This window comes from Parasteatoda tepidariorum, chromosome 2 (genome assembly GCF_043381705.1).
Source record: "Parasteatoda tepidariorum isolate YZ-2023 chromosome 2, CAS_Ptep_4.0, whole genome shotgun sequence".
NCBI classification, from domain to species: domain Eukaryota; kingdom Metazoa; phylum Arthropoda; class Arachnida; order Araneae; family Theridiidae; genus Parasteatoda; species Parasteatoda tepidariorum.
In genome coordinates, this window is record NC_092205.1 from 81953508 (window position 1) to 81971190 (window position 17683).

A 17683-nucleotide genomic window follows, 5' to 3' on the forward strand; every position below is an offset into this window, starting at 1 on the left:
TACAGTTGTCGAACATTCTCGAATGATTAGAGCATTGCTCTCAATATTGCCTTAATTCGAGTTCTTCATTTGGCAATTTAGTTCCTAATGAAAACGCTCGATATTCTAGTTATGATGGTTATCTTTCTCATAAATCGTTAGAGATTCTTAAAGATTTGAATAGAATTAAATTGTAATTAAAAATAACAGTACTTTTATTATTTAAAGCTAACTTAAATTTAGAAAACATTACTGCAATATGGCCTTATTTATTAGTATTCTGTATGCAGAATGCTATTTCTTTTAGATATAGTCGGAGTTATTATGTTGTTAAAAAAGTTAAATAAATGAGTGAAATTAATAAAATTATGTAAAGGTATTTCTTAAACAAAGAGAGTTTATTAACAGTTAGAAACAGCCGGAGTTATCATGTTAAGGTATTTCTTAAAAGGGGTTTATTAATAAATAGATAGAGCTGGTAAAACTATGTTGCCACAAGAGTTCTATATATCTGAGAAATAAGTAAAATTAACTAAATATGCTTCATAAACAAACAGAGATTATTCTTACTTTTTTATCTAAAAAAAATATTAAATTGCAATATTCAAAGAGGAAATCTTTTTGTTTTTCTTTTTCGCAATAACTTTTTCTTACTTAATATTTAAAAAACTATTAACATTAACAGACAGAAGAATACATTACCTATTAGTTATAAATATGCCTATTTCTAGTTTTCCATGAAAAAAGGTGTTTTCTACTTAAGTATTTCTACTTTAGCTGATTTCTACTTTAGCTAATTTAAGTATTTCTACCTAAGCTGAAAGTTACATTAATTTTAAATTTTTATTGGTTTAAGGTTTCAATTACTTTTAAGTCATTTGATTTAACAGTTAAACTGCACTATTTAACTCGAGATTTTTTCCTGTTTGATCAATTCTATAATATTCTCAATCTATCTGGTAAAATTCATTATAAATATATTATTGGTTAATAGAGACTAAAATTACAGTTACATTTTCTTCTATGACGGATATTTTCTGCAAGATTTAAAAAGAATAAAAATGCAAAATCAGTCATAATTTTTTTTATTAATTTTAATATAGTCGGAAAAAAACCCAACAGATTTGTTCTTATTTTGATTAGTAAAGCTTACAAATTGCAATTAAAAATTTCTATAAGAGGAAAATCCTTTTAAAATCGCATTATATTTAAAAACAAAACATCTCATATAATAAAATTTAAATTTCGAATTTCTATTAGAGTAAAAGCAATATTTTGATAATTTTTAGCAAAAGTAATCAAAAAGGATCTTAATTTTCATCAAATTTAGACATTTGTTACAATCAAATGATTAAACTAAAAATACTTTAAAATTTATAGTGAAATTTTAAAACTTATTAATTTTGAAATGGGAATATATTTGAATTATTTTATAATCACAATTGTAAATATTGTTTCAATTATTTAAAATTGTCTTACTAAGTTTTATTATTCTATTTTTACATTATTCTTGTATATCCGAATCAAATCATTATTGTAATATTATAGCTTGCAATCACAGTATTGTATTCATCTTACGTAATATTGAAAACATACACTATAAAACATCCGGACCAAATTAGGGTATAAAGTACCGACATTTTGGGTGCATCATCCGTAAAATCCTTTTTTTTCCTTAAATCACTATACCGTAATTTTTGCAGTAATATTTATTTATATTACAGTGATTAAGTGATTTTACGGTAATTATTACTGTAAAAATGTCATTACTGTTTATCAGATTTTATTATCCGCTACATATTCCAGTAAAAAGGGATATTACGGGGGAAAAAAATATCGGCACTCTAAATGTCGGTACTTTCTAGAGTAATTTGATCCTGATTTTTTTACTGTGTACCTTCATCCAAAATAAGCAATAATTTGGCAGTATAACATTTTCCTTTGAGTGCATGAATGTATTCAAATATTTTACGTCTATTTTTCGAAGAAAAAAAATAAATATGATTTAAAAAAGTAGCACAAAACTATAAAAAGACGATTTAAGTCTTGCGTTTATGGATAATTTATCACTTTTCATGTTATGAAAATCTATGACATTCTATACATATACAATCTATAACATGTTGATTTAAATAATTCCTTTGTGATTAATTTAAAATATTTAACTGGATACGGTTAAATTAAATTGGATTGAAAAATATATATCATAAATGTAAAACATTTAAATATTTGCATAGAATGGTTAATGACCAGTATTTTATCTAATGGCAGTTGCTCATATATCAAAATAAAAATTAAAAAAAATAAAAAGAAGAAGAAGAAAAACATTTACTGCTTTAAAATGTACGATTATTATTTGCTGTTTTATTTATATTGGTTTAGAAAAAAANTTTGTATATATATATATATATATAAATGTTTGATAGTCTATGCTGTTAACTAAATAAAACTGTAACATTTAAATTTTACGATGTCAGTTTAAAATTAGGCACTTATACAACTGTGAAATCACATAAGAAAAATCCTCAGAGTTACTTGTGCCTTTGACATTTATTATTGGGAAATTACGCATGATAATAAAATAAAAAAACTATTTCCTTGGGGATAATTATTATTCTGGTAAAATTTTTAAATTTTGATGACTACTGCTTAAGCTACTACTTCTGTAGTGATTCAAGTGATTCCAGCCCAAATGCACTGTAAGAAATTCCGGATCATTTTACGATAAAAAGTACCGACACTCAAGGAACCGGTGCTTTTTACCATAAAATCCATTTTACTGGAGCAGAAAACCAAATATACCGAAAATTTATAATAATAATTATCGTCTAATCAATCACTTTAATTTAATAGATATTGTGAAATTATAGTATAATATTTCATGGTAAAAATGGATTTCACAGATGAAGCACCTATAGTACTGGTACTTTATACCGTAATTTGATCAGGGAATTTTTACAGTGTAGTTAGCTGCACACCCCTAATTATTATTATTCGTTCATTTTTGTCATAAGTTGTTTTGAATTGTATAGAATAATATTAAGTTTACCCCCTTGTTTAATGTTTCATTAGATTAATTAGAATATTCTGGAAACAACTGAGGAAGTGTAAACCTTGAAGAAGAGCATATATGAAGAAGCATGCATTCTTAAGGAAATTTAATCGTTGCTTTTTTTCTTAGCATTTAAATTAATGGAAAACACTATCTATATCTATATATCTAAATTCTATACTGTATCATTAATAGGATGTTGTGTTTAGTGATCTGTTTTCGTAAAGTTTTGTTTCGGTAAAGTTTTGATCAAATTTTACAGAACCAACTTTTATAAAAAGTTTTTTTTCTTATTGTTTTCTTACTTGCAATAATAAAAATCTAGAGCCCACGCTAAGCATTCACCACCTCGCCAAATGCGATAAAATCGTATATTTGGCGAATGAAATCGTACTTTGGCGAAAGTATTAGAGAATGATTTTTTTTCCACTGGAAAGAAAAATATATATCCTTAAAAAAATATATATCCTTAAAAATATATATCCTCGATCCTTAAAATATCGTCAAAAGGAATTTTTCCAAACAAATCAGTATTTTTTTATTCGATTACATGAAATTTTCGGTAGATACGCCTCATAACCAATTAGAATTAAATCCAAATAATATATGCCGGCAACAAACTACCATAATATAGATTTCTATGGTGGAAAATTAATCATAAAAAATTATTAAGATTTGTATTTGGAGAAAACTTTCGAAAATTAGTAAATACTTTTGATAATTGCTAATTTACTGAATAATAAATTGAAATCCTTAGTGCAAGCTCTAAAAAACATAATATTAAACCAGAGAAAAACTACAAAACCAATAAAAACTCATAGTTTTATTATATAAAGAGTACAAACATGAAGTAATAATCGAGAATTTTGTTAAAATTTAAGCTTTATACAAAGTTTACATAAATATTGGAACAATTCAAGGTACAATAAAAATTAACATTCAACTTTTTAAAAGACAAAATTTGTATTTACAACACAATTGAGCGAAAAAAATACGTAAAATTGTAGTGTAAAACCATGTTTAAGGCACTATGGTGTTGCCAATTGCGATGTGCAGTAAGCGTACATAATACATATGATATTACATCTGTACAAATGTCTTAATATTTTATTTTGTATGACTATAAACATTTTTATTGATAGCACAAAAGAGAAAAACTAAACAAACAATATTTTTCGAAATTTCAATTTGAAAGATATACTTACGCTAAATGTTCAAACTATGTACAATCAGTTAACACACTTAGTTGATTTTCTTGAACAATGAAAATGCTTATATAAAATTTTATGCTTCGATAAAAAATGATTTTTGTTAAAATGAGTTTTAGTTTACTATTTCGAGAAATGAGATACCATTATCTTCTTTTTTGCCTTCCTAGAACTACCTTATCTTCTTTTAAATAATCTAATTCAAGTTCAAAAAGTAAACTTTATAAATTTTTTTAAAAATAATTTCAATACAAGTCAATTATTTATTCTATCAACTAATTTACTTATAAAGAAGAAACTGAAGGTGACACTTTTAAATAACTTTTTATAATCTAAATTTTTAAGAAAAATAATCAAACCTATTATAAAAATAGTAAAAAATTTGTAAAAAATGATTAAACCTATTTTCTTTCATTAAGAAAATATTTATTTTTGAAATTTCAGAGAATAAAAAATTACATCATAATTAATTTGCTCAAATTCTCTTCAAATTTTATAATATGCCGCCATATCCAATACGAATATAGTTCTTTTTTCCGAAGCAATATTCTTATATTATTTTCAAAGTAAATTTAAAACTATTAACTTTTCTTTTATCGCCAAAATCCTGAAATTTGGACATTTTTTTATTCAATATAAAAGGAAGGAATGGAAACTTTAAAAGAAGATGGAAATTATCTTCACGATCAAGGAAAAAAGCTAAATAAACAAAAAAAAAATTATCATCATTAGCAAGAAAATATTTAGGTATTTTTAAACCTAAATGATTTGAGATGAAAGATAATATGACTTATCAATGACATTTCTGATACCTCCCTTTGTAACACGCATGGTATACAATTGCAAAATATTTTACACGGTGTAAAAATACTGTACATAATGTAAAAATGTTTCATGCATTTTTAGCCTACACATTTCCCCGTTCTTAGTTACACTTCATTTTAATACATACGGCTTAAAAATAACACTTTCTTATTTGCACCAAAAATTTCAAATGTAATCTCTTAACAGTATCATATCTTCTTTGCGTAGTTGAATTTTACATTGTTCAAGAACATGCAAAGAAATCTGCAAGCCTAAGTAAAGAAATCTAGTGATGGTAATGGTGTCAAGGAATTGTGTCACCATTACTTTTTATAAATCATACATTACAACCCTTTTTTTACATCATACATTTTCAAATGTAATCTCTAAACAGTTTCATGCCTTCTTTATGTAGATTAATTGTACGCAGTTCAAGAACATGCAAAGAAATCTGCAAGCCTAAGTAAAGAAATCTAGTGATGGTAATGGTGACAAGGAATTGTGTCGCCATTACTTTTTATAAATCATACATTACAACCCTTTTTTTACATCATACATTTTCAAATGAAATCTCTAAACAGTTTCATGCTTTCTTTATGTAGATTAATTTTACGCAGTTCAAGAACATGCAAAGAAATTTGCTAGCCTAAGTAAGAAAATCTAGTGACGGCAATGGTGACAAGGAATTGTGTCACCATTACTATTTTCACACCATACATTACAACACTTTTTTCACACTATACATTTTCAAATGTAATTTCAAACAGTTTCATGCCTTCTTTACGTAGGTTAATTGTACGCAGTACAAGAATACGCAAAGAATTCTGCAAACCTAAGTAAAGAAATCTAGTGACGGTAATGGTGACAAGGAATTGTGTCACCATTACTATTTTTACCCCATACATTACAACACTTTTTTCACACCATACATTTTCAAATGTAATTTCAAACAGTTTCATGCCTTCTTTACGTAGGTTAATTTTACTCAGTTCAAGAACATGAAAAAAATTCTGCAAGCCTAAGTAAAGAAATCTAGTGACGGTAATGGTGACACGGAATTGTCCTTACTTTTGAGCATAAGAGGTGGAAGGGAAGTCAAGCGATGAGGATCAACATCAGCTGCATCAAGTCCGACAAGTCCACTGAGTTTTTTGTCGCCAGAATTGTTTGGGCTTCCACCATATGAACGTGATGAGATATTTTCCATAGGTGGACTTGGCGACCTATTAAGAACGGAATTGTGATGCAAATCAGATCGAGTGGAGGTTAGAGACGGCAAAAGAGGATCTCCCTGCGAAATCATTCCACCATAGAATCCGGTAGTGGCGGAGGACGTGGATAAATTGCTATGAGGATTTGTCGAGAATCCGGTGTAAGGGGATGTTGCAAGAGCGTTTTGAAAGCCAAATTCGTACGGATTCGAGGTGAAACTAGCCCATCCGCTGTCTATGTTTGCAGACAAGGATGGTAAAGGGGCGGTGTTGGCGAAGGTTTTTGTCATTGAAGTTGATGTGGCTGTAAGAAAAAATTATTTAAATTCTCCATAGAAAATGAAAACAAACATAATAAGATAAATATTATAAATAATTAATCTATTAATGTTTGAGTTATAAACACCTTTTAGCCACCATTTACAAAGCTGATGTTTTTGAATTAAATTGCTCCTCAATATTGTTTTAAGATAAGCAATGATTACGAATTTATTTAAAATACTTTGTGCGTGGAGCATATTAAATATTTTCTTCCACTATTTAGATAGTTAGTTTTTTTTAGTAGAAACTAAATTTAGAAAGTATATTTGTTGAAAAAATGCATACAAAATGTTAACAGAAATGTGTTAAATAAAAATTTCAACAAAATAAAGCTTTTAATTTTGAAAATGCATATAAAATATTAAAAGGACATTCTTTAACGAAACCAATGAAATATTAAGAAAAAGAATTGAATATAAATCAAATTTTTGCAATTATTTATCACTATTAGTAATTTTTTTACGAAATTAGAAGGAATAATGGATTAATAATTTAATGAATTTTTCATTATTATATATCAAAGCTCTTAATATACATTACTTATACATTCATAATCCATTTGCTGCCACAAATATTTTTAAAAAATTAAATAATTGTTTAATAATATTACGTATTTCAAATTTTACTAATACTCCTGTTAATTCTTTTGCTTAAAAAAAGACAAAATTTATTGAAGTAATTTTTAAATAATTCTCTCGCTCTCAATATTTTCATTTAGCTGCAACCATGAAAATTCAAAATTTAGCAGTATGCCACACTTTTCATGCATTTAAGAATATGCTTGTTATTCCTTAACAGTTCTTAAATGATAATTTAAGCAATAAAACGAAAATTGAAAGAAATATTTTTTTATGCCTTTAATAGAAACAAATATTAATCTATCAGTAATAACATCTTATCTAATAAAATATGGTATGTTAATGCGCTTTCTTAAATAATTATTTAACATTAAAAAAAATATTTAATGCATTTTTCAAAAATAATATGCAAATTAAATACCTGTTTGTAAATAATTGTTTTTTCTCGGTGGTTCACGTTTCCTCCATTTTGCACGTCTGTTTTGAAACCATACCTAAAAAAAATTACTTCATGTTAAACATGTGAATAACATTCAATTAATAATAAGTTTTCATTCATTTTAGTAATGTAATTAGCAATTTACTAAACACTTACTATATTTTTAAAAACCCAGAATTTTAGAAAACATACTTGTAAATATCATTACAAAGTAAAGGAAATTCAATTTATGAGCAGTAAATGATTATTTGAGTTCAATCAAAAGATTATGGGGATAAAATTTTAAAGGATTAAATGCTTAAATGTTACATTTTGTTGTGAATTCAATGATAAAAAGTGTTTTTAAAATTCCTGGCAGATTTATGGAAATGCTTTTTAACACTTAATGTTTAATACAACGAATTTTTAAATTCTGCACCCATTTTTCTTTTCTTTTTTTGCACTAACATCTTTTTTCAGTATTCATCGAATTCATAAACCTTGAATCTTTATTTTGCATCATTTTCAAATGTGTCTTTCATAATAGAGTACTTTCACAAACCTTATTATCGATATAATTTTACGTAATATATCCTATAATATAAATTGTTTATAAAATAAAATAGGATAAATTGTTTTTAATTCATTTTAAAACCTAAAGATTTAGTTTTAGCATCTTAGTCCTAAACTTTTAAGCATAGCATAAGTTGTTAGCATAAACTTTGATGAACATGGCATTGCCAATCTGTAACAAATAAACTGGAAAAAAAATTTCATTAAAAAAAATATGTATGCTAAGGTTATTAAGTTTATTATTTCTTGTATGTTATGTGTATTTTGAATTGCAAATATTTTCAGAAATAAAATAACTTTGCATATAATTTTAACGAGTTAAATTGCCCTTAAAAAATCTTCTATTTTTTTTCAATTTATGTTCAAACGAATTCCAATCCTCTATTCGAATTTTGAACCAATCAAATGAGCATGTTTTTGGCACTATTAGACTTCCCTTCTCTCCTTGTCAGTAAAATGTAGAATTTTTTTTAGAAATTTAAGAAAGTACATCAACTCCCTTTTTTTGATTTAACTAACGCACAAACAACAATATTGTAATTTTAAAAAATGCAAAATTAAATTATGAAACTTTACGAAAAAAGTTAATGTTTTAATCTATTTTCTAGAATTTTGGAAATATTTAGACGAATTTTTTTTCAACTGTCAAATTTGATATTTTCAGAAATGTTTTTTTTCTTCATCTTTTTTTTATTTGTTTGCATTTAAAAAAATTTAAAATGGGAAGGGGTAATTTTATATCTAAAGTAAGCATTGCCCATACACTTCCTTTCTTATTTTTAGCAACAAAAAAAAATCTCACAAACTCCCCCCCCCTTAAAATCTTTGAACAGCCCCCCATTTCAATATTCTGCTCTTATATTAAGAGTAAATCTAGTTTTGCATCTGCATTCTATGTAAACTGTATTACTAAAGTAGACAATCAGTCTTGTAAATAAATATATATAAGACAATTCTAAATAAGTTGCCTTATCAAAGTAGATTCTATTTTAAAATAAGACTATTTAAAATAGGGACATGCGATGTCGATGGATATATGATGTAAACCAATTTCACAAAGTCTATTTTCTTAAAATGATTTAAAATAAAAATAAAATGCATCGTACCTGAACTCTAGATTCACTTAGTTGTAACCTCATTGCCAATTCTTCTCTAGCAAAAACATCTGGATATGGTGCTCTCTGAAATGCTCTTTCTAATTCTTCCAACTGATAGGCCGTGAACGTTGTTCTACAATCAAAAAAATATATATATATTATCTGCACACCCACTAATCATAAATTTTACCTGCTTGTAACATTTTTCAAAAAAAAGTGTGTATACTATAATTATTTTAATTTCTTAAATTTTAAAAAGCTGAACGAATCCTACTTTAAGGGTCCGTTTTTTGTTTTACGTACAAAAAAAAAAAGCTGGAACAAACCTTACATTTAAGACGCAAGGAAAATTGCAAAAAAGAAGTTATTTAAATATAAAGTTTTGCTGAAATCTGAAAAAAATTATTATTCAAATTGTATTTCATAAATGATAGTAAATTTTATTGAATGCTAGTAAATTTGTTAACAAATAAATAAGCAAACTTGTATTTTTTCGGTTGATATCGCAAGAAATTATTTTTAAGTCTGTCTTAAAAATAAAAAAAAAATTGATATTTTATAGTCAAACGTTTGATAAATATTGAGATTTAAATAATGGTAAGAAAGAAATATCATCAAATTAAGTACTTAAATTTATGTCGAAAAATAATGATTTCTATATAATATAATGCATTTTAAATGTCATTCCTGAAAGATCACATAAAATATTAATAGAAAAATGAGACATAAAATATTTTCTGAATTCTTTAAAAATTATACTTCCATTAATATTATAATTGAATTGATCATTTGTAGCTTTGGTATTACAAATATTTAATTTTAACTTACTAGCTCTTGAATTTTAAACGTTAAAATGTATCTCGGTATTTAAAAGAAAATTCATTACTTTTCTACTTTAAAACGAAAATATTTTTTACACTAAAGAATTTATATTCATCTTTTAAACAATCAAATAAAAGTATTTTAAAAATTTAAATGCGCTTTATAAAAGCAAAATTTCATAATAATTTTCAAAAACTTTCAATTAAAAATTATAAAAATTGAGAATAAATTATTAAACTAAAGTAAATTATCTTTCTCACTGAGAAAAAGTCATTTTCTTACTTTACTGTAATAGTAATAACATAAGCTTTAAGTGAGTAGATAAATAAATAAATATTTCACTTGCAAGCAAGGATACTGATATGTTAGGGGACTAGTTTCCTTAAATATTGTATGTTTGCAATGTATCCAAACTGCACTAAAATTACATTTTTTAATTTCAAATTCAGATTTATCTAATGAGTTATAATCCCATTAGACATTAATTAGTTGCACCCATTTATAATTTTAATTTATTAATGGATTATAAACTCTCACTTATTGAATACCAACTAACCTTGTCTTTTTCTTTTTTACAGCTTTTTCTGTTGTACTGCTGGCCGTTCCTGAATTTTTGTCAGAAGCAGAGTTGACTTGCTTTACATTATCTGAAAAAATAATAAAAATACAAACCTTCAACTAATTGTCTTGAATAATTTATCAGCACTCTTTTCATTTTTTAGATTTAAACTCACGTTTATTCAAACTCATGCATATCTATGCTCAAAAATCATTATGAGTGTGAACTATATTATTTTTCATGGCAGATTCAACAAAAATTTATGGTCTTAAGCTGATATATATCTCACATATTATACTCAAATATTAATTAACTCTCTTTTTGTATTCAAATTTACCTATTTTTAATTAAAATAGCTAAAAACTTATAATCATATTATATGAGTACATTTTTCTCATACATCACCGTGAACACAAAATTACTATAAGACAAGCTGTTTTTACTCATAAAATAATAGCTAACACATAAAATAACACATAAAACAAAACAACTTTATCAAAAACAAGCAGTTTTAACATTGGACAATATTTCAAAAAACAAAAGAGAAAAGGAAGAAAAAAATTTTTTTCAAAAAAAAATATCTGTAAGCAATTTCTGTTTATAGGTATTCTTTAATTGATATTACAAGATACACACGGAATTAAAAATATAGACATATTTGATCAAATTTATAAATTGATAAATTCATTTGCTAAACACTAGACAGCTTAACTTAAATAAATCATATTATCTAATCAGGCAGCACATAGACTACAAATTATTATTATCATTATTCTATTTTTTTATAGCTAAAGAAAAATGTGGGAGAAAAAGAATTTTTCAAAAATATAGTTAAGTGATAAAATTTTAAATTCCAAGATCTAATGCGATAAGTAACATCTCAACTTAGCAAAACTGGTAACAGTTGAGAATTTGATGAATAGGATGACCTACTGTTAAAATATTTAACAAATATTAAAAACCAGTCGTAAGTAATTTTTTTAATGCTTTTAATGGAAAGAAAAATCTCAAGCAATTTAACTTTTAAAACTTGCAAATGTCTTTTTAAAAAGTGAATAAATAATTTTAAATGATTTATTTTACCATTTGAATCTTTGGTAGCTGCGAGTTCCGCAAAGCCATCTCTGAGTCTGGCAGTTGTATATTGCTGCTGCGTCATACCACCGAGCATGTTGCTACTCATAGTACTAGGACTGCTAACTCCAAACGAGAGAGATTGTTGAGGATGACCTGGTGGGGGACTATAGCCCAAAGCAGCTGATACTGCAGCAATGGCATCATGTTGCTGACAACCCAGTTCTTGTTGAAGTCCGAGCATAACTTGTATACTGTGGAAGTTTCCTCTGTTTTCAGATTGTTTTGATCCTGATTGCATACTAACCTGAAAAATAAGGGTAGGTTCAAATAAATAAAACACTATTGTTGTTGCGTATTTTATGTAATTTGAGTTTTTATAGTCACAGCTACCAAGGTTCAACTACGCAGCCTTTTCATTTTGAACTCAATCCAGAAGGCAAGGGAACTTCTGGATCAAGTATTGGGAGAAACTTGCCTTCATGGAGGACTTTTCGGGGAGGACCCCCGTTTGCCTGTCAGCAAGAAGATTCTATCCTATGATTCATCTACCTCTGAAGGTATTTTACGTCAGCGCTGCAATCAGTACAAGCCGCGTGGGGAATTCGTATCGACCAGCATCGCTGGTAATTGAACCCGGGTCACCTCATTGGGAGGCGAGCACTCTATTACTTGAGCCATCACGGTCTTAAGACTCTGCTTAATATTACCATGATATTAGTTGTATTTATTACCAACATTAATTAATAATAATTGGCATCAATAATAGTTCAGAGAATTTTCTATAGCCTTTCGAAACGGAATAGTACCAATTTTTTTTTCTTCTTCACTTTATACTACCACAACCATGCTTAAGATAATTAATGTATTGTTTCTCCCATCCTCGCCAAGGAAAAGGGGTATTAGGGGTAAATAATTAAGTAATTGGAACTGAAGATAATTAAGTAGTTACATAATTGGTACTAAAGTCCGAACAAGCAAAAATTAATTAATCATATTTCACGAAAGAAAATGTTACAACAAATAAATTTTTAAATATAATTTAAGATTTTTCGAACATCATTGGTTAATTTAAGAAAATTTTGAGTATCTCAATGTAAAAGTTTTGTAAATAAATTAAATATTACCATTTAATTAATATTATGTTCTCTTTGTTATAAAGAGTTAAATACTATATATTTTTATAATAGTAATATGTCATACGCAGTAATATATTTTTAAAATATATAGTTCTACAACTTCTTAGCTTATTTTTTATTATCATTTATATCATTTTTATTTCTTAGAATTCTACCAAATCTTAAAGCCAATTGTACTTTTTGCTGATTGTAATTGTGAGTATATAATTTAAACAAATAATGGTTTTAATAACATATTAGTTAGAACACCATTCAAAAACATACTCACATATTAGTTGTATTTTATAATCTGCAATATTGTGCTGTTTACATTTTCTCAGATTATTATATATTTAAGAATTGCATTTTCTTGTATTTATTTATTTTAGAATTTTCTTAAATTTTTAACTAAATTGCACTTTATGACGATTAAATAAAGTATAAGTATAAGTATAGTACTTAAACTCATTAAATAAAGTATAAGTATAGTACTAGGTGTCATATCTCTATTAATTATTATGTGTAGTCGCATTTTATTTTACATCATATTAGTTTATTTATTTAAAACGTTGCAATTTTCTTCGGCTTTATATTTGATTTGTTTACTGCAAACATTTAAATGAATTGCACTCGTTGAAGAGCTTAAGAAAATATATTTCAATCAATTAAGAACGTTATTCAATGAATAAATGTTATTATTTGTGTTAATATTAAAACTAAATATTTGAAATAATTTTAAATTTACATTTTGATGAACTTTGTTAAAAACAATCGAAGAGCAAAACTTGTTTTAATAGTAATTTACATCACTTATTTTGCAATGGAATTAAAATCCCCCAACATAATTTAATCTACTTAAAAAGAAAAAAAACTAAGAAAATTACTTGAAAGAAGGTTAGAAATATAATATTCATATTTTTCAGAATTGTTTTACAAATTCTAAATTGCAAAACAAGTTATTATGCTAATTAATTTCATTGAGTTTGATCAAACAATGTGTTAATTAGATAAAAATATACCCTAAAAAATAGTTTTAATTCAAAATGATGCTCTTTAATTTAAAATCAACAGCTATTCAAGTACTTGCAACGCTGAAAATTGTAATGTAAGTGCACTAGTAATTTTAATGTAAGTATGCTAGTAATTCTAGTGTTAGTACATTAGTAATAGTAATGTCAGTAAGAGGTACACATTTACAGAGCTAAAACATCAGTAAGTACATTTAAATTTTGTTATGGCAAATAGTCATCTTTTGAGAAAGATATTTTTTAAAAATTATTTTAAAAAATGTTTCTTACAAATTGTCTTTATTTATAGAGCGCTCTCCAAATGGTCTCTTTGATTAATGGATTATTTGATAGGATGATTAAAAATGACTTAAATAAGAAATACAATTAAATGATCATGTAATATTTTTGTTTCAAAAAAGTAGAAGCAATGGATTTATAGATATAATTTTTAACGTTTTCTTTTACTAAACTTAATAGATTTATGAAAATGTAGGCTTTTGTTGTAAATTACTATTATAGATAATTATATTTTGTTTGTATTATGAGCAATCAATTAGTTTACTTTTTCAGATAACTTGAAGATACTAAGAACAAATGAATAAGTAGGGTATGAGTAAGAAATATTGATTTGAAAATTATACGTTTGTACGAAGAAAAATATATTTGTTAAATTATAGAAAGTGTGCATAAATTAAATTGTTATTAACATGCAAGTGTGCATGACATGCCTGAATTTTATATATTTTTAATGAAATATTTTAAAATTTGATTGCATTCACTTATAAGAATATTAGATAAGAAAATATTAAGGAAAAAATATTTTAATATATCAGTTTTATTTAATGAAATAATGTGCAAATTAAATAATGTGCAAATTAAATCGCCTTTCCTGGGAATAAGAAAATGCTGTACACATTGTATTAATAATGCGTTGTTTACATCATTGTTCACATTATGAAGTAAGATAAAATACTTTTAAATGTAAGTATTTGTAAAAAAATAATGGTTCATTTGATGAAAAAATTTTTATAATAAATATCTTTAAACTTAATTTAATACAATTAATTAAATCACAAGAGAAAAAAACATCAACAACAAAAAATCTGTCTTACGATTTGAATGAAATGCATTTATAAATAAATTCAGAGACTTTATTTTATAAATATTGTAAAGCATTGTTAACGATCATTTGAAATCAAATGAAATTTTTTTTGATTATGTTTTGAAATTCTTTTGAATATTAATTTTCTCTGGACCTTTTTAAATTAAGAATTTTTTTAATTTGCCATTTGAAATTGCTTTAAAAAAAAGTTATAAGATGGCGATCAAAGTATAAAACACTTCTGTCTAAATTGCAGTAATTTCATTTGCATGTTTAATTATTGCAGTAAAATTGTTATTAAATATAATATCACTCGAAAGAACAAATAATGTAATTGTAAGAAAAATATATTTTAGAGTTATACCGTCATATTTGTAAAAGAGCTAACCAACATTCAAATCATGGCAAGATCGCTTAATACATCATACACAATTTTAAAATTCACAAAAATACGAATGTATTTTAAGGCATTTAATTAAATGTTTGTTTTTTTGAATTAGTACTAACTATTTATTTTAAAACTGTGAGTAATTATTTAATATTTATTAAATTTTTAATTTACGAAATTGTTAAAAGTGAAACAATAAATAATAAATAATACTATTTTTCATTAAATATAATATTGAAAATTTGGTCTAGTTTGAAAGTCGAATTAATATTTCCGTCCAACTCATACTGTTAATATAATAAAATATAATATTAGAGTGTATTTATTTAATATAAAGTGATAATCTTTTCTTAAGTAAGATAATAGTACAAGGAGAAAGAAAAATGCTGGTAAAACTAACATACTGTATTAATAACACTTATACTTTTTTTCCCACCAAAAAAACAAAAAAAAAAACATAATTTTGTTAATAAGAACTAAAATATATTGTTTTTAAAATATTCTTTCGGCACTTATTCTTGATCACGGCTTACCGGGAATTCTGGTTCACAAAATTATAATTCTCATTCCAAATTTTACTCCATTTACCAAATTTTATCACTCATTTTAAAACCATATTTTATTAACCATATTACCAAAGCATTCCGGTAAAAATTACCGAGCTTTTCGGTGTTCCCATAGAGACAGAATCACTGTAAAATTTACCATTTTCTAGTAGTTTTGGTGATATTTTTTTTCTCAGTATAGACTAGATTCAATTCTAGTCATGTAGACTAGATTCAATTCTAGATTTCAAAACCTCATAAAAACAACATGAGAGAATTTTTAATTAATTAATAAAGTAAGTGATAAGGTGATAATATTTCATTAAATGAAGTATTAACAAGACTGGATTCTATTCAAGTCACTTAGAGATGTATAAACTCCTTTAATTATAAAAAAGTAATGAAAGTGTATAAAATACTAGTATGGACTCTATTCTAACCATGTAGAAATTTAAAACCTCTTATTCATACAAAGTAATATAAGTAAATATTAAAAGTAGTAGTAAGACTATTTTATTCCATTCATGATGAAATTTAAGGACTCATATCCTCATACAAAGTAATATTATTGAGTGCATCTAAGCAGTAAAACAGTAAAATTGAAAACCGTTTGTCAGTAATAATAAACTGAATTCAATTCAGGTCATTCACAGCTTAAAGAAACTTCATATAGAATAGTTTTTTAGTGATTTCATAAAGTAAAATTAAAAAAAATGATAATTTTTCCTTAAGTGACATATTATTCAATTCAAATCACGTAGAGATTTATTTTCATGAAAATAGTATTAGAGTGCATTTAAATAGTAAAGTAATAAAGTGATAATCTCTCCCTAAATGCTAGACTAGATTCAGTTCAAGTCATGTAGAGATTAAAAAAAATCCTCATTCAAAAATAGTATAAGATAGTATTTAAGAAGTAAAGTGATAATTTTTCCTTTTCAATTCAATTCACACGGAGATTCAAAAACCTAATACAAAATAGCATTGAGCATTTGAGTAGCAAAGTGATAAAATGATAATCTTCCCCTAAATAAAGCAGTATTACACTACATTCAATCCAAGGTAAAAAGATCGTTTATATTGTTTATATCCAATTTCTCACGACGAGAAGTGTTATACCTCTAAGTGTGTTGAAAATTTTCTGAATAAGTAAAACGAATCCGTTTACTTCTTTAAATACTCCTTCTTTAATAAATTTTTATTAATGAATGCTGATTTGAAATGTCACAGCTTTAATCAGCTAAGATGACTCGTTGTCAAAAGAGGAGAGAAGAAAAAAAAACCATAAGAAATTATTATTACAGTTCTTAAGAAAACAACTAACAGCATGACTCAAGCACATAAAACTTTTCAAATGTCCTCAACAGAACCTTAATTAAATATCCTGAGTAGACACACATCACATCCAATATTCATTCATTGATCTCCTTTGCTACTGCGTCCTATGATTAAACCTAAGCAGGCTCGATTGGCTAAATTAAATAATTTCAACCCGTCTAATAAAGACCAATAAAACCCGAATTAGAACAAATACAAGATCTTCAACGAAACAATCAGTGGTACTTACTTCCTGGTGCACACGCAAAGTGATCTGCTTTTTTTGAAGTCGTAATTCCCGATCAGGATTCTTGATTGATTTTTACCGGACTTGTAAAAGTTTTATAACCGATATGGGCAATTTTTGTTAAAAGATAGTCGCAATTTAAGTTGAGAGAGTATTTTGTGTAGATTGCCGGTGCCAACTGAATTAGATATAGTGAGCTGAAAGCTGGTGGGAACGCCTACCAACAGAGATCCAAGCCAATGGGAAGCAGGGTGATGCCA

At 25.9% G+C, this 17683-nt stretch overlaps 1 protein-coding gene across 1 annotated transcript; it reads right to left on the reverse strand.

Annotated features, from left to right (window-relative positions):
- Positions 1-3839: 3839 nt before the first annotated feature.
- LOC107438094 (retinal homeobox protein Rax) lies at positions 3840-17590 on the reverse strand. The gene is made up of 6 exons (XM_016050272.4): positions 17427-17590; positions 11706-12003; positions 10620-10710; positions 9251-9374; positions 7575-7647; positions 3840-6558 (listed from the first exon to the last, which is right to left on the reverse strand). The coding sequence occupies exons 2-6, from the start codon at positions 11995-11997 to the stop codon at positions 6062-6064; spliced, it is 1077 nt and encodes a 358-aa protein (XP_015905758.1). The 5' UTR covers positions 11998-12003; positions 17427-17590; the 3' UTR covers positions 3840-6061.
- Positions 17591-17683: the final 93 nt, after the last annotated feature.